General features: G+C 40.8%; 1 protein-coding gene across 3 annotated transcripts in view; it reads left to right on the forward strand.

The window, feature by feature from the left end:
• Window positions 1–18,563, forward strand: part of LOC140735695 (sodium/myo-inositol cotransporter 2-like) — a 138,662-nt gene that overhangs the window by 113,286 nt on the left and 6,813 nt on the right. For all 3 annotated transcript variants that reach the window (XM_073061069.1, XM_073061070.1, XM_073061071.1), the window contains 5 exons: window positions 580–687; window positions 6,020–6,170; window positions 10,754–10,922; window positions 13,077–13,292; window positions 13,757–13,901. In XM_073061069.1, coding sequence (XP_072917170.1) covers window positions 580–687; window positions 6,020–6,170; window positions 10,754–10,922; window positions 13,077–13,292; window positions 13,757–13,901 — 789 coding nt within the window. The remainder of the gene's footprint in view (window positions 1–579; window positions 688–6,019; window positions 6,171–10,753; window positions 10,923–13,076; window positions 13,293–13,756; window positions 13,902–18,563) is intronic.

The raw sequence follows: 18,563 nt of genomic DNA on the forward strand, positions 1-18,563 counted from the left end.
TTCAAAGAAAAAAGATTTTTTCAAGAAAAAAAAATCCCCCTAAACTAACAAAACAAAGACAAAATAAAAACAAAACAAAAGCTGGGCTGCCTTGTTTCAGCAGTTAAAATCATTATTTGTCATTAACTCTGCTCCTCTATACATGAACAAAAAGGTATTGAGAAGGATTCGGAAAAGGTCAGCTTACATCATATGAAAATGTTGAATAAATGGTCTCCAAGTTTCTTCAATTTAACCGAAGGGTTGATAGTGCCACTCCCAATTTTTTCCAAATTTAAATATGTTATAGTTTGGGAAAACCATTGAAATGTAGTAGGGGGATTAAAATTAAATGGATCTTCTGGCAGTATGCAGCTTCAATGCTCCATTACCTGTGAATCCGGAGAGGGAGGAAGTGAAGAAGAGGGGAATGGAGAGGGAAGGAGAGGGAGTTCCTTGTATATTTATCAATAAATGGTAGCTGATGTGTCTCCATAATATTTAAAATGGAAGTATAGAAATCAGTTAAGCTGTGAAAGGGATATGGGTCATTCAAGAAGTTCAATTTTTGATGCTCACAAAACATACTTCTTATTTTAGATCTCGTGGCTTGTACGGATGCAGATACCTGTCGTAGAGTTTGTGGCAATCCAGCTGGATGCACAGATATCGCATATCCACTGCTTGTAATGGAACTGCTCCCTGAAGGTAAATTGCCAAAGCAGGAAAAAATTCTAGCCATTCTAAATTGGTGCTGGATGTCCCTTGGGGTGAGACTGCCATTCATTGTTGTAATCTTCTGATTGAATTTAGTGGATTATTGAAGGGCTTGTTTTTTGCTGTATTCATCAGAGTTTAGCAGGAGGAAGCTGATGATCAATGCTGCAACAGCTTAAATGGCCTGGGCAAATGTAACTTGCAGCCAATTCTATATTTTATTTTACGAAAGAATATGGTAAATGGGATCAGTAAATTTGTGGATGACACCAAGATTGAGGGTGCAGTAGAAGGCTATCAATGCTTGCAAAGTAACCTGGTCCAGCTTGGCAGATGTAATTCAATGCAGACATATGGGAGGACAGACTAGGGTAAGACTTTAGACAGTAAATAGTAGAGCACAGAGATGTGCAGTACAATAAAGGGCTCAGAAAACAGATCCACTTTCCTTGAGAGTTGTAAAGAGATCTTTTGGCAATCTGGTCTTCTTAAATCAGTGCAGGAGTTGGGATGTTATGTTATGGTGAAGTTGTACAAGACCACATTTGGAGTATTGTGTGCAGTTCTGGTCATCTACTGACAGGAAAGATATCAATGCATCTGAAATAATGTAGAGAAAATTTACACCAATGTTACCATGACTTGAGGACCAGAGCTACAGAGTTAGGTTGAACAGGTTAGGATTTTATTCCCTGGAGTGCAGGAGAACATGTGGAGATCTTTGAGGTTAGATCATCTGGGTGAAGGTAAATGGGATTAGGCAGAAAACTATGACAGCATGGACAAGAACTTGTTTATCTGCTGTAGTACCTTATGATTGTAGAACCCACAGATTTCTTTGCAGTTCTGATTTCTGAATTTTTTTCTTGTTTAGAAAATAGTCTGCACTTTTATTCCTTCTAGAAAAGTGCATGATCCAGACTCTTCCCTAAACTCTACTGCATCTACACTACTTTGCCTATTCTCCTAATCTGTCCAAGTCCTTCTGCAGACTTCCTGCTTTTTCAATATGACCTGCCCCTTCCAACTAGTATATTTGTATCATCTGCAAACTTGGCTACAAAGCCATTAATTCCATCATCCAGATATGAACATGTTATATGAAAAATAGCGGACCCAGCACCACCCGTAAGATTATAAGTCATAGGAGAAGAATCAGGCCATTTGGCCCATCAAGTCATCTTCGCCATTCTACCATACTTGATTTATTATCCCTTTCAACTGCATTTTTCTGCCTTCTTCCTGTAATCTTTGGCACCCCTTACTAATCAAAAACATATTAACCTCTGCTTTAAATATACTCAATGACTTTACAGCAGTCTGTGGCAACAAATTCCACAGATTCACTACTGTCTAGCTAAAGAAATTCCTCCTCATCTCTGTCTAAATGGATGTCCCTCTGTGCCTTATGGTCCTAGACTCCCCCACTAAAGTAAACATCCTCTCTATCTAGGCTTTTCAATACTTGATAGGTTTCAGTGGTTTCCAAGATACAGGCCCACAGACATCAAACACTTTTCATCTGTTAACCTTTCATTCCCAAAATCATTCTCATGAGCCTCCTCTAGACCTTGTCCAATGCCAGCATATCATAGAAAACATAGAAAACCTACAGCACAATACTGTGCCGAACATGTCCCTACCTGAGAAATTACCTAGGGTTATCCATAGCCCTCTGTTTTTCTGAGCTCTATACACTAGTCCAGGAGTCTCTTAAAAGACCCTATCGTAATCTATATCATTTCTTAAATATGCAGCCTAAAACTGCCCACAAGACTCCAAGTGCGGTCTGACTGATGGCCAATAAAGTCTCAGCATTACATCCTTGTTTTTATATTCTAGTCCTCTCAATATGAATGCTAACATTACTTTTGCCTTCCTTACCACTGACTCAAACTGAATGTTAACCTTTAGAAACTTGGACAAGCACTCTCAAGTCCTTTTGCAGCTGTTTTTTGAGTTTTTTTCCCAGCTGAAGAATAGTTTATGGCTTTGTTCCTTCCACCAAAGTGCATGACTATTCACTTCCCTATACTATATTCCACTTGTCACTTCTTTACCCACTGTCCCAAACCTTCTGCAGACTCTGCAAACTTGGCCACAAAGCCATTAATTCTGTCATCCAAATCATTGACAAATAACTGTCAATCTGCCTCTCTACCAGAGGACTTAAGCTTCAGACCCAGGGAATAATTGTCAAATATAGTTTACTTAAAATTACATACTGTTTATTAGCAAGCTTGCATCTCAGTTTAACTACAGAGCACCACTCACAGAGCTTTGGAAAATCTGCAAATCAAGTGAGCACCCGAGTACTGGCTGGGGCTGCTGTTACACATCCGCTATCACATACATACTTTGATAAGGTTACACAGAGCAGCTTTCCCATGCAACAAACACTTCTTTGTTCATACATTATTCTCACAGCACGACTTGTCAAGCTGCCAATAAGTCAGTTAGGTTCTAGCTCTTCTAATTCTGCACATAATTCCTCATAACGTAAAAAGAAGCGATCCCAGCACAGACGACTGCGGGACACCACCAGTCACCAGCAGCCAACCAAAAAAGGCCCCCTTAATTCCCATTCTATGCCTCTTGCCAGTCAGACAATCTTCTGACCGTGGTAGTATCTTCAAAGGTTCAAAGGTCCAATTTAATGTCAGAGAAATGTATACAATATACATTCTGAAATGCTTTTTCTTCGCAAACATCCATGAAAACAGAGAAGTGCCCCAAAGAATGAATGACAGTTAAATGGCCAGTTGTGGAACCCTGAGAATGCAAGCAAAGGAGTCACCGTTAGACGCCATCATTCCTCCTAAGCTCCGCCTTCTTTCCTGCAATACCATGGCTTGATTAGCACCTTGTCAAGAGCCTTCTGAAAATCTAAGTATACAACATCCACCAATTCTCCTCTCTCTATCCTGCTTGTTATTTCCTCAAACAACTCCAACACATTTGTCAGGCAAGATTTCCCTTAAAGAAACTTTGCTGACTTTGACCTGTTTTACTGTGTGTCTCCAAATACCTCAAACGTCATCCTTAATAATGGGATCTAACATCTTTCCAACCACTGAAGTCAAGCTAACCAGCCTATAATTTCCCATCTTTTGCCTCCCTCCCTTACAGAGTAGAGTGACAGATGCGATTTTCCATTCCTCTAGATTTATTCCAAAATGTAATGATTCTTGAAAGATCATTACAAATGCCTCCGGTATCTCTTCAGCTACGTCTTTCAGAATCCTGCAGTGTAGTCCATCAGGTCCGGGTGATTTAGCAGACAGCTTCTGAAGCACCTTTTCCTTAGTAATAACACTCACTTCGGTCCCCTGATACTCTTGAATCACTGGTGTCTTGCATAGTGAAGACTGACACAAAATAAAATGAAATGGTTCCAACACCGACCCCTGTGGAACTGCCACTTCATCCACCATTACTTTGTCCTCCATTACTTACCTCTCCAGCATCATTTTCCAGCAGTACTCTCATGAGTAAACAAGAATAAAATGATTTCATTAACACATATGCATTTACCATGGAGGAGAATAGGGTAGGTGTGTGGTTATATATGGGCATACTATCTCAGGGGGATAGGCCATTTGGTCTCTTAATCATAGTTATCCTTATTACAACCTACAGTAACCTTTCATTCACTTACTTACCAATTATTTATCTACTTTTTTCTTAAAACTATTTACAGATTTTGCCTTTTGAGGAAAAGATTTCATGTCTCAAAATAAATAGAAAGCCAGTTAAGAAACACTCCCTCAATCACAAGAGGCTGATCTTTAGATATTTCTGAGTGCAGTGGGGCCCCAGTAAATGAGATTACTGAAGGCAATTGTAACCCAGGTTAATGAAACCCAAAGATGTAATGTTAGAAAGCTCCATCTGTGGAGGGATTTTTAAAAAAAATGAAAACTTGGGTAAAAAACTATGCAAGAATGAGGTGTGGCTGTCGCAGGCGTGGGAAGGCGAGAGAAAAGCAGCAAACTATTAGAAACTAAAGATATAAACTACTAAAAGTGGAATTAGTGGTGAGTATCACTACCCTACTTGAAAATCTCAGAGTGAAACCCCTGGAGGAGAGACGATAATGATAAAAGATCTATTGAAACTACGGCTATAACTCGCAGCAGCTACATCGCAGCAACAATATCCATAGAGATGATTGTCCAAGATCTCTACTGTGTAACTGGGAATTAGTTCTGTAAAATGACACCAAGGGATTTGGTCAGGTTTTTTTTTGTGTGAATTGACTTTCCACAGATGACCCACTATTTCATTCATCAAACCATGAAACAAGACAATGAAACACCCAAGATGAAGAACCAGCACGGGAACAAAACGTTTAATGACGTAGAGGATTTAATATGGTTGGAATGTATACATTTATTTTCATTCAAAGAATCTGAATTTGATGTTCTGCCTGAACTGATTATTTTTGGGAAGATTTTGACAAGTTACTGAATGAGATTTACCTTGTTTAAAAGTTGTGATGTTGGAGAATTGTCGTGAAAGGAGTTAAGCTGTATATATCATTTTTGAATTTGTAGACATACTGACTTGAACTGAAGCTGAAGTTAATTATAATATTTCAGAATAGGAATTCAGTTAGTTTTCTAAATAAGTAGGAATAATAAAAAGGAAAGGTTAGTCAATAAACCTTTAAATAGGGAATTACATTAGATCTAATTAATTTGGGAAATTGGAGTAATAAACTTTATTCTAATGAATGTAACTCATTCTAACAAAACAGGAATTTGGCTTTTGTTGTTATCTGGGATTTGAAACCTAACAGAATGTTGGCATTTTGAATTGTTCTTACTCATGTAAATATTTTGTATATATTGTTTTTTTATAAACAAAACTTGCATCCAGAAGTGTGTGTTTTCTATTCACTGCTTCCTTCCGATATCTAGAGCTTCAGATGACCTGCTAGCACCTAGTGTAGTACTACATAATTTGATTTTTCTTATAAAGAGTGTGGCAACCAGTAACACGAGATAGGACCAGTACTATACAGGTGTTACACAATCATAGATTTTTAGATGTTATCAGAGATTAGGGTTACAGGGTTAGTTCAGTACAGCAGTGGTGAGGTAAATGATCAGCAGCAATCATGTTGAATCATTGATCTGCCTCTGCTTCTATTTCTTTTGTTTTTAGGTTATAAAGTGTGTGTCAATATTGGGAAAATGATATTCCTGATTTATTTAGTTTAGAGGGGTTTAAGTCAAATAAATCACCTCTCAGAATAATGCGTGATACTGCCTTTAGTTCAAAGCTTTACTCCATTCCTGCTCTCATTCTCCAACTGCAGGGCTGCGGGGCCTAATGGTTGCAGTCATGATCGCTGCTCTCATGTCCTCCCTCACTTCGATCTTCAACAGTGCAAGCACATTATTTACAATGGACATCTGGCACCACATCCGGCCCCACTGCAGCGAATGGGAGCTCATGATTGTTGGCAGGTAGGGAAGTGCAGAGTTGGCTATTCTTGGCTATGTTAAAGTAAATGTAAGCACAATGGCACCCTTCTGTCAAAAAGTGTTAGTATGTTTAACACTTAGTATTGGTGGTTCTGTTGTTTTAGTTGTAATAGAGCAGGAGGAGAGTGCATCTCCCACCCTCCAACCTCACCACATTCTACAGGGGTTGTACTGAGAGCATCCTGAGCAGCTGCATCACTGCCTGGTTCGGAAATTGCACCATCTCGGATCGCAGGACCCTGCAGCGAATAGTGAGGTCAGCTGAGAAGATCAACGGGGTCTCTCTTCCCGCCTTTGCATCCACAAAGGAAACAGCATCATGAAGGACCCCACGCACCCCTCATACAATCTCTTCTTCCTCCTGCCATCTGGGAAAAGCCACCGAAGCATTCGGGGTCTCACGACCAGACTATGTAACAGTTTCTTCCCCCAAGCCATCAGAATCCTCAATACCCAGAGCCTGGACTGACACCAACTTACTGCCCTCTACTGTGCCTATTGTCTTGTTTATTATTTATTGTAATGCCTGCACTGTTTTGTGCATTTTATGCATTCCTGGGTAGGTCTGTAATCTAGTGTAGTTTTTTGTGTTGTTTTACATAGTTCAGTGTAGTTTTTGTATTGTTTCATGTAGCATCATGGTCCTGAAAAACATTGTCTCATTTTTACTGTGTACTGTACCAGCAGTTATGGTCGAAATGACAATAAAAAGTGACTTGACTTGACTTGAGGGATTATAGGGGAAGGAATTGCATTACAAGTCAGGGAAAATGACTCAAAGTGCTCAGTAGGACAGACTGGACTGCTCATCAAGTGATGCTATATGGGTAGAACTGAGGAACAAGCATGACCACATTGAAATGTAGGCAACATCGATCCCAGCGGATCATGGGTGTGCGCCTCTGGTGGTTGGGGTTAAGCAGTATCTGCTGTGACTGTGGAGTTCAATGTGGGGTTAACAGTCTTTGCCACACTGTGTACAGCAAAACACTGAGGCAGCTCTGACATCTTGGGCAGCTTCAGCACAGAGCTTTTGGTGGGCTCTCTTTTCCTCTGCTTGTTGCATCAGTGTGGTCATGTATCTCAAGAGACCCTTCTTTACCTCCTGCTTCCAGGCACACCTATCTGAGGCGAGTGATTGCCATGTGTTGGAGCTAATACCAAGGGCCTTGAGGTCGCACTTGCAGGTGTCCTGGTAGTGCAGCTGGGGTCTTCTTGTGGCCTCTTTCCAGACTTCAGCTCCCCAAAGAGAAGATCCTTCAATATGCACCCATCTGCCGTGTGCAAGACGTGGCCTAGCCAGCGCATATACCTCTGTTTGAGGAAGGTGAACATGGAGGTGGTGCCACATTATGAGGATATTACAGACCGCACAGCAGTCCTCAGGATTTAGAGAAACAAATTAGTAGAGAGATCACAGACTGTTGCAAGAAACACAAGGTTGTGATTTTAACTTCCACATATTGACTGGGACTCCAGCCTGTAAGAGGATTGTATGGGAAAGAGTTCATCAAATGTGCTCAGGGAAGATTCCTTAATTAGTACATAGAAGTCCCAAATAGCAAGAATACAATATTAGAATACAGGTGACAGAAGTTTGTGTAGTGGAACACTTTGCTGCCAGTGACCACAATGACACTAGTTTCAAGGTAATTAAGGAAAAGGATAAGTCTGGTCCCTAGGTTTAAATTCTAAATTGGAGAAAGGTCAATTTTGATGGTAAGTATGGATTGAGACAGGCTGTTTTATGGCAAAGGTGTACTTGGTAGGTGGGAGGATTTCAGAAATGAAATTTTGGGAGTACAGGGTTTGTGCATTCCTGTTAGAATAAAAGGCAAAAATATCTGATTTAGGGAACCTTGGTTTTGAAAGATATTGAGGCCTTGCTTAGGAAAAAGACAGAGGTGCATAACAGGTATAGGCAGGTAGAAACAAATGAAGTTCTTGAGGACTATAAGACTTGCAGGAGAACAGTTCAGAAGGAATTCTGGAGGTTGCTCTAGCAGACAAGGTGAAGGAGAATCTTAAGGTCTTCTACAGAAATATTAAGAGCAAAAAGATAGCAAGGGACACAATTGTTCCTGTGGAAGATCAGAATGATAATCTTTGCATGGAGCCAAAAGAGATGGGGGACATCTCAAATGAACTTTTTGCATCTGTATTTACTCAGAAGATGGACATAGAGTCTATAGGAATGCGACAAAGTCATAGTGAGGTTATGGACTCTATACAACTTACAGGGGAGAAGGTGTTTGCTGTCTTGAGGCAAATTAAGGTTGATAAAACTCCAGGGCCTGACTCAGTGGGTTATCTCAGACTCTGGGGGAGGCAAGTGCAGAAATTGCAGGGGCCCTGCCAGAGACATTTAAAACATCCTTAGCGACAGGTGAGGTGCCGAAGGATTGGAGGATAGCCAATGTTGTTCCATTGTTTCAGAAAGGCTCTATGAATAAGCCAGGAAATTATAGGCTAGTGAGCCTGACATCAGTAGTGGAGAAGTTATTGGAAGGTATTCCAAGGGGCCAGATATATGAGTATTTGGAGAGACAGGGACTGATGAGGGATAGGCAACATGGCTTTGTGCACAGTAACTCATGTCTAACCAATCTTCTAGAGTTTTTTGAGGAAGTTACCAGGAAAGTTGATGAAAGAAAGGCAGTGGCTGTAGTCTACATGGACTTTAGCAAGGCATTTAACAAGGTCCCACATGGGAGGTTCGTCAAGAAGGTTCAAGTATTTGGCATTCAAGATGAGGTACTAAATTGGATTAGACTTTGTGGGAGAAGCCAGAGAGTGGTAGTAGATGGTTACATCTGTGACTCGAGACCTGTGACTAGTGGAGTGCCACAGGGATCGGTGCTGGGTCTGTTGTTGTTTGTCATCTATATCAATGATCTGGATGATAATGTGGTAAATTGGATCAGCAAATTTGCGGATGACACCAAAATTGAGTGCGTAGTGGGTAGCGAGGAAGACTATCAGAGCTTACAGCTGGATCTGGACCAGCTGGAAAAATGGGCTGAAAATTGGAAGACGGAATTTAATGCCAACAAGTGCAAGGTGTTGCACTTTGGTAGGACCAACCAGGATAGGACTTGCATGGTGAGCTGAGGAGTGCAGGAAAACAGAGGAATCTGGGAATACAGATGCATAATACATTGAAAGTGGTGTCAAAGGTAGATAAGGTCATAAAGAAAGATTTTGGCACACTGCCTTTCATAAATCAATGTATTGAGTACAGGGTTGAGATGTTATGTTGAAATTGTAAAAGACGTTGATAAGGCCTAATTTGGAGTATTGTGTGCCGTTTTAGTCAACTACCTACAGGAAAGATGTAAATAAGATGGAAAGGGTGCAGAGAAAATTTACAAGGACATTGCTGGGCCTGGAGGACCTGAGTTATAGGGAAAGGTTGAGTAAGTTACAAATTTATTCGCTAGAATATAGAAAATTGAGGGGACATTAGATAGAGGTATACAAAATTATGAGGGGTATAGATAGGGTAAATGCAAACAAGGTTTTTCTACTAAAGTTTGGTGAGACTACAACTAGAGATCATGGGTTAAGGGTGAAAGACGCAATGTTTAAGGGGAGCATGATGGCGAACCTTTTCAATCAAAAGGTGGTGAGATTGTGGAATGAGCTGCCAGCACAAGTGTGGATGCAGGGTCAATTTCAAGATTTAAGAGAAATTTGGATATGAATATGGACCGTGGTCTGGGTGCAGGTTGATGGAACTAGCCAAATTAATAGTTTGGTGCAGACTAGATGGGCTGAAGGGCCTATTTCTGTATTGTAGTGTTTTATAACTCCATAGAAAACATAGAAAACCTACAGCACAATACAAGCCCTTCGTCCCACAATGCTGAGCCAAACACGTACTTTAGAAATTACCTAGGGTTACCCATAGTCCACTATTTTTCTAAGCTCCATATACTTATCCAGGAGTCTCTTAAAAGACCCCATCATATCCGCCTCCACCACCATCGCCGGCAGCCAATTCCACACACTCACCACTCTCTGCGTAAAAAACAACTTACCCCTGACATCTCCTCTGTACCTAACTCTATGTGAAAGGTCCATTTGTTCCGACCTCTGACCTGAAATTTAAGTTCCAATGCATTGTGATATAAGTGTATGCAAATAAATGAAGACTTGTCTACATTTTAAATTTTTGGTCAATACAAGAGAACCTTGTACATCATATTCAGATTCAGATTCCAGAAATATCTGAACTTTAAGAGACTTGAACAAACAGCACTACACTCTGAGTTCTCAGCTTCAGTGTCATTCATCACCAATCTGTAGTCTTGTAAAAATGTAAAACATTTACATGATTTTCATAACTTGAAAATCATTTTACCCTGGAAGGGATGGTTACTTTGGGTTATGGTGTAAGGATAAATAAATTTCTCTGAAGAAATCAAAAACAGACATTTCTTCTTTAAGTATCTTCTGAAACTGATCATGTATGACGGGGCTGTAGAGAAAACTCATGGATATATTACCTAAGAGTCAGCCAATTTCACAATGATGCTTTGAAATCCAGTCTCTTTGCATTTCAGGATATTTTCATTGATCCTAGTGGTGGTGTCGGTTTTGTGGATTCCTCTGGTGCAATCTAGCCAAAGTGGCAAGCTCTTCATGTATATCCAGTCCATCACCTCCTACCTGACACCACCAATCGTAGTGGTCTTTGTGGCTGGCTGCTTTTGGAAACGAGCTAATGAGAAAGTGAGTCATTTTTTAAGATTTGACACAGAGATAAATCAGAGAGACTAGTATGTTGCCTTGCTAAGAGCTGGTGGCTTATTAGTTGAGCCCAACAAGAGTATGTTGGTGGAGCAGCTAATTCCATGATATGTGGCTCTGCTAACTTTTCATTGTAAATCATTGAGAGGGCTGATAATCCACTAATAGTTCTTTGGATTAAAATCCCATGGTTTTGTTCTTCACTTTGAGATGCATGGAGAGAGTTCCATCATTACTGCAAGGGCCAACTCTACGACATAGAACAGTTTCAGTCTTTGGAAGAAGTAAACTTTGTAAACAAGAAATGGGGAACTGTATTTTACTTCTAATTATTTCTTGATGTGAAAATACACATCAGCTCCATGGAGGCACTGAAGATACTAGATTATTTTCCTTGCATCACAATGGTTTAATAAGACAGTTCATCGTGTTTTTTAAAATGATGAAGTATCTCAATAGAGTAAAAAAGGATAAGGTATTTCCTCTAACAAGAAAATCAGAAACCAGTGGGTGTTGATTTAAAATAAATTGGCTAAGGAATCTGAGGGGAAAAATATGGTCTGTTTCATAGCATGAACTATTGTGACCTGGGGCACACATTCTCTAGAAGTAGCTTCATTGGTAACTTTTAAAATGGAATAATTGTCATTCTGGTGTGGCAGTTACTGCTGCTCTCCTACAAGTTTGGGCACCTGGGATCAATCCTGACCTTGGTTGTTATCTATGTGGAGTTTCAGCACATGGGTTTTCTCCAGATACTCTGGGTTTTCCTCTCACATACTCTATGACTCTATGATAATAGTGTTAAAATACACTGTGCTCAGTTGTATGAAATTTCAGTTCATCTAGTACTAATCATTGTCAAATTGATCACGGGGGAGATCTGACGGGAAACACTCCTGCAAAAATCCTGCTGATCTTCAAACACGTTGTGATTTTATGCTTGTAAGAACAAAAACAAAAGCAAGTGATTAAATACAACCACACTATACAAAGGATGTCATTAACAGGAAAGGGTGCAGGGCAGATTCACCTGCAGGAATAGGAGGAGCAACTGAAGAGGATGGGTTTGTTTTCTTTGGAGCTGAGGAGGTTAAGAGGAGATTTGATAAAGAAATGTAAATTTATGAGGGTTATAGTTAGGATATTCTGCAGGCAACTTTTTCCTACAGGTAATTCAGTAGATAAAACTAGAGGATATGAATTTAGTGGAAGTGGGGGGAGATTTAAAGGGATCTGAGAAGGACTTTCTTTCACCCAGAGAGTGATGAGTTCATGGAATGCACTGCTGGCGGGAGTGGAGGAAGCAGTGTCACCAACAGCTTTTAAGGAGTATCTAGGCAAACGCTTGAATTGCCTAGCCATTAGTGGCATTAGGCCAAGTACTGAAAGCAGGATTAATAGAGATGGAGTGCCCACTGGTTATTGTGAATAAGGTGAGCCCTATAGCTTGTTCCTATGCTGTATGATTCCAGGTCTTTTAGTAGTTATGATTGTATAATTAACTTCAATGTTTGATTGCAAACAAATGGTTCCATGGAATCACATATTTATCATTGTAAATGACAAGACAATCAAACACTTAATGGCTCGGCTCATTGCTGGAGAGTGTTATTGCCTGACATTTGTCAGTATTATTTAAGACTTATCAACTTTTACCTGAAATATGTCAATGTCTTACTGAATACAGATATCAAATGCTTCAGGGTGATGTTCAAAATATTCCAGATGCTGGAAGTATGAAATAGAAACAGAAAATGTTGGAGCCGTTCAGAAGGTCAAAGGCACCAATAGAAAGAGAAACGGCATCTGTTTCTCTCTCTTTCCAGATGCTGGCTGACATGCTAAGTGTAATATTTTCCATTTTCATAGCGGCTTTGCTGTGTTGTGACAAGACAACCATTATAATACAACCATTTCCAAACATCCCTCATCATCCTATCTTTAAAATACAATGCCTTGGTCCCTGCTTTGACCAAGGCTGTGAGATTAGAAGCCAAGTGAATAGCCCTGTGAAATCAAAATTGAATGCCAAAGAGTAGGTATTGTTGATCTTCCATCACATTTAAACCAACTGAAGTAGTTTAACTGCGAATATAACAATTCAATATAACATATGGTTGTTTGTGTGCACAGGGTGCATTTTGGAGCCTCACTGCTGGGTTTCTGGTGGGCGTTATTCGAATGGTTTTGGATTTTGTTTTCATCGCACCAGCATGTGGGGAAGAAGACAAACGGCCATCAATTATTAGCAAAGTCCATTTCTTGCACTTTGCTCTCATACTTGCTCTCCTCACTATGCTTGTACTAGTGGTCCTCAGTCTCCTCAATCCACCTCCACAACCAGAACAGGTGAGTGAACAATACATTCTGCTGAATCTCCCAGTAGTTTCAACTATTATATTCAAGGATTCAAGGAAGGAGTAGCAGGGCTATCTCCTTTGCCAGGTCTATAACCTAGCAGGTTGGGAGGAGAATGACTTTTCATAGCTTTTCATTCAGTTGAAAACTTTTATAGGAAAATGAGAAAGATTAATAGCAATCAAAATTCCAGAATAAACAAGATCATGAGGGCAGGGTTTCTTGAGGTATGGGAGTGCAGGTGAAGAGTTGCACATTGTGGGCTGCAGGATGTCAGCCATGGCTGTGTGAATGAGCAGCCTGCTGAGGAAGTTTTGATCTATTCACTGTAGCCTAGTAATGGATGAGCCCTTCCATCACTGAACACTAGCAATTATGATCCAATTCAAATACTGACCCCCTCAACCAACCCTATTTTCCACTGGTGTATGACATAGTTCATTCTTCTTTCCCAGATCAGTCGGTTGACTTGGTACACACGACATGATAAACTGCCAGAGAAGCCACCAGAAGAAACTGTTGTTATGGATGATACAGCTCCATCAGCAGAAGACACATCAGATAAAATGGACACGACTGAAGAACTCAGCCCAAGGGCAGGTAAACCTCTTACACTGAATTCATCTCATTGCCTATGTAATGCACCACTACAACAATCTCACTGACTCTCTCCCCATAGATTATATATCTGATGAACCCTACATCACTATATACCAAACAATTAAACTTCAAAAGAATCAAAGAATCGACATATACTGATAAGGTATTGATAAAGCGAGATACATAGACGGATAAGGCTTCCTCTCCCCAGCATCTTGTTAGCAAGGTGCAGTTGCTGAAGAACAAAATTGAGGACCTGAGGGCAAAATTGCTCTATCAGAGGGAAATGAGAAATTGTTGTTGTTCTGTGTTTTACCAAGACATGGCAGACTTACTCAGAATATGCCAGATATGGTGATCAGGCCCGAAGGCTTCTCTTTACACAGTATAGCCCAAATTGCTGATTCAAAGAGGGCAAAAGATGGAGGTGTGTGTTTCATGAACTCTCTGTGCTGCTCCAACGTGGCAGTTTTTGCGTATTCTTGTTCCCCCGACCTTGAACACCTAACGATCAAATGCTGACAGTTCTATTCACTAAGAGGTCCTCTCAGTGATCCTGACCACAATTTACATACCACCATTGGCTGACTGTAATCAGGCACTTGAGATACTGCATGATGTCATCACCAAATAAGAAACAGTCTACCCAGATGCATTTCAAATCATAGTCAGGATTTCAATTAGGCTTGTTTGAAGAAATCCCTGCCTAATTACCATCAGCATATAACCTGTAGTACGAGAGATCCCAACACACTAGACCACTGTTATACTAAGATAAGGAATGCCTACCGTTCCATGTCCAGACGCATTTGAGTAAGTCTGATCTCTTGGCTGTCCTCCAACCTGCATACAGCCATACAGTCTAAAGAGCAAGCCTGCAGAGATAAGGGCAATGAAAGGTGGTTGCGGACGGCCAAGGAGAGGCTACAAGATTGCTTTGAGTCAGTGGACTGGGCCGTGTTCAAAAACTCATCTATGTATCTAAATGAATACACCATGGTTATCAGAGACTTTGTAAAATCAGTTGTAGATGAGTGTGTCCCCACAAAATTATTCAGAATCTTTCTCAACCAAAAGCTCTGGATGAAACATGAGATTAGCAATCTGCCAAGGGCCTGATCAAAGGCATTCAAATCTGGCAACCAAGAAAGTATGATCTCTGGAAAGCCATTTCATGGGCAACGTGGCAATTCCTGACTAAACTTGAATCAATGAAGGATGCTCGACAGCTGCGGGGCAGGGCTTGAATACTATCAATTCTTACAAAGTGAAATCAAGTAACATAGGTGACAATGGGGCTTCACTTCCAAATGAGCTCTATGTCTTCTATGCTTGCTTTGACTGTCAAAGCATGGAGGAACATTCACGAACTCCCTCAGCCCCATTGATATTATGTTTCAGTCTCTGAGGCCAATATGAGAGGTGAAGGAGGGTGAAGCCAATATCATTAACCTCTTGCTTTGGCAGTCTGAGGTACCCACCTACTTTAAGCAGGCTTCAATTATAGCGATACCCAAGAAGAACATGGTAACCTGCCTCTATGACTATAATCCAGTAGCACTTACATGCTCAGTGATGACATGTTTTGAGAGGGGTGATGAAATATTTCAACTTCTGCCTGAGAGGTGATTTGGACCTCCACCAATTTGCCTACCAGTACAACAGGCCCACACAAATACCAGTTCATTGGCTCTTCACTCAACCCTGGAATGTTTGGACAGCAAAGATGCATACATCAGGGTGCTCTTTATCAGCTACAGCTCGGCATTTAAAACTATCATCCTCTCAGAACTAATCAATAAGGTCCAAGACTTTGGCCTCAATACCTCCTTATCCAATGGATCCTCAATTTCTTCACTTGCAGACCCCAGTCAGTTCAGATTGGCAATGGCATCTCCTCCACAATCTCCATCAGCACAAGTACACCACAAGTACACCACAAGGCTCTGTGCTTGGCTCTACTTGTTTTACACTTATGGCTGTATGGCTAAGCTCCGCTCCAATGCCATATATAAGTTTGTTGATGACACCATTGTCATAGCCTGAATCAAAGATGGTGATGAACCAGCACACAGGAGGGAGACTGAAATTTTGGCTGAGTGGTGTCAAAACAATAATCTCTTACTCAATGTCAGGAAGACCAAGGAGATGCTTATTGACTTCAGGAGGAGGAAACTGAAGATTCATGATCCAGTCCTTATCAGGGGCTCAGAGGTGGAGAGGGTCAGCAACTTTAAATTCCTCTGTGTTATCATTTCAGAGGATCTATCCTGGGCCCAGCACATGAGCACTATTATAAAGAAAGCACAGCAACACCTCTACTTCCTTGGGAGTTTGTAAAGGTTCAGTATGACATCTATAACTTTGACTAACTTGTATAGACGTGTGGTGGAGAGTATAGTGACTGGCTGCATCACAGTCTGGTATGGAAACACCAATATCTTTGAATGGAAAATCCTACAAAAGGTAATGGATATGGCCCAGTCCATCACTGGTATAACCCTCCCCATCACTGAGCACATCTCCATGGCGCCGTGTAGTAGGAAAGCAGCATCCATCATCAGGGACCCCCACAACCCTGGTCATGCTCTCTTCTTGCTGCTACCATCAGGAAGAAGGTACAGGAACCTCAGGATTCACACCACCAGGTTCAGGAACAGTTATTACCCTTCCACCATCAGGATCTTGAACCAGAAGGGATAACTTTTTTCAACTTCACTTGCCCAACATCTGTTCCGACCACCTATGGACTCACTTTCACTTCATCTCATATATATCACTTATTTCTTTAGCAGTATTATTTCTTTTTTTTTCTTTTGTACTTGCACAGTTTTTTGCACATAGGTCGTCTGTCTTGCTGGCACTATTATGGTTATCAGATTTATTGAGTATGCTCACAAGAAAATGAATCTCAGAGTTGTATACAGTGACTTATAAAGTATGTACTTTGTTAATACATTTCCTCTGAACTTAGAACATTGAACCACAACAAACTTTGCAAGATTTTCTGAAAGTAAATAGGACAAGTATATTTCATCTATTGTAAAAAGAGGCAAGACTTCAGGATTACAAATGAAAGAATGAATAAGAAACTTGCAGAAATAGTTTCACACAAACAGTAGTTAGAATATCTACCACTTCCTGCACGTGGTAACTGAGAAAAAAACTATTAAATTATCCTTTATCTAACCTGCCAAAAGTAAAAGAGAACATAAGACAAATAAGGTTGTTGTAGCAGGTGATTTTTAACTTTCCACATATTGACTGGGATGCCCATACTGTAAAAGGACAAAGTGGAATAGAGCTTGTCAAATGTGTTCAGAAAGTTTCCTTCATCAACATGTAGAAGTCCCAATGGCAGAGCATACGATACTAGATCTGCTACTAGAGACTGAGACAGGATAGGTGACAGAAATTTGTGTAGGGGACTCTTTGCATCCAGTGGCTACATTGCTATTAGTTTCAAAGTTAATATGCAAAGAGATAGATCTGGTCTGTGGGTTGAGGTTCTAAATTGGAGAAAGGCTAATTTTTGGTGATATCAAAAATTATCTGGTAAGTGTGAATTGGTACAGGCTGTTCTCTGGCAAAATGGTATTTGGAAAGTGGGAGGCCTTCAAAAACTGAAATTTTGAGAGTACAGAGCTTGTATATGCCCGTCAGAATAAAGGGTATAGGGAACCCCCAGTTAAGAGAAAAAAGGGGGTGCATAACATGTATAGGCAAGTAGGAACAAATGAGGTGCTTATGAATGCAAGAAATGCAAGAGAACACTTAAAGAAATCAGGAAGAGTGAAAGAAGGCATGAAGTTACTCTAGCAGATGAGTTGAAAGAAAATCCTAAGGCATTCTACAATATGTTAAGAGCAAAAGGATTGCGAGTGATAAAATTGGTTCCTCTGGAAAATCAGAATGGTAATCCGTGGGTAGAGCTAAAACAGATGGGAGAGATCTTAAATGTGTTCTTTGCATCTGTATTTACTCAGGAGATGGATACAGAGAGAAGTGATGCAAAGCAGCATCAACTTCGTGGGCCTTGTACAGATTACAGAGCAGGAGGTGTGTGTTACCCTGAAGCAAATTGGGGTGGATAAATCCCAAAGGGCTGACAAGGTATTCCCTCGGACCTTACGGAAGGCAAGTGCAGAAACTGATGGGGCCTTAGCAGAGTTATTTAAAACATCTTTAGCAACAGGAGAGGTACCAGAGTATTAGAGGATAGCCAATGTTGTTCCGCTGCTTAAGAAAGGCTCTAAACAGAGGCCAGGAAATTGTAGGGCTTAATGACTCAAGTTAAGACAATAGTTAGTAAATACAGGTACTCAAGAAACCTAGAAGCCCAACACTCTATGGCACGCTGCAGAGGCCCACAGAACTCATGAGAGTCCCTCCCTCACTAAGGCCAGCACCTCAGGGCCTAGGGAACTCTGGGAAGCTCAGGACAGGGCTGCTAAACCCAAGACAGGCTTGAAGCCCTCATGCCAAGGCTGGAAAATTCACAACAGACCTGATGATCTCATGTGTGGCATCCGTAAGTCTCGCAAGACCATGGATCTGTGCCCTCTCCAGGGCGCAGGCCTGGGCTAGGTTGTATGGAAGACCGGCAGTTGCCCAGGCAGTGAGTCTCCCCTTTTCATGCCACTGATGTTTCCCAAGGGAAGG

Source organism: Hemitrygon akajei, chromosome 11 (genome assembly GCF_048418815.1).
Source record: "Hemitrygon akajei chromosome 11, sHemAka1.3, whole genome shotgun sequence".
Lineage (NCBI taxonomy): Eukaryota > Metazoa > Chordata > Chondrichthyes > Myliobatiformes > Dasyatidae > Hemitrygon > Hemitrygon akajei.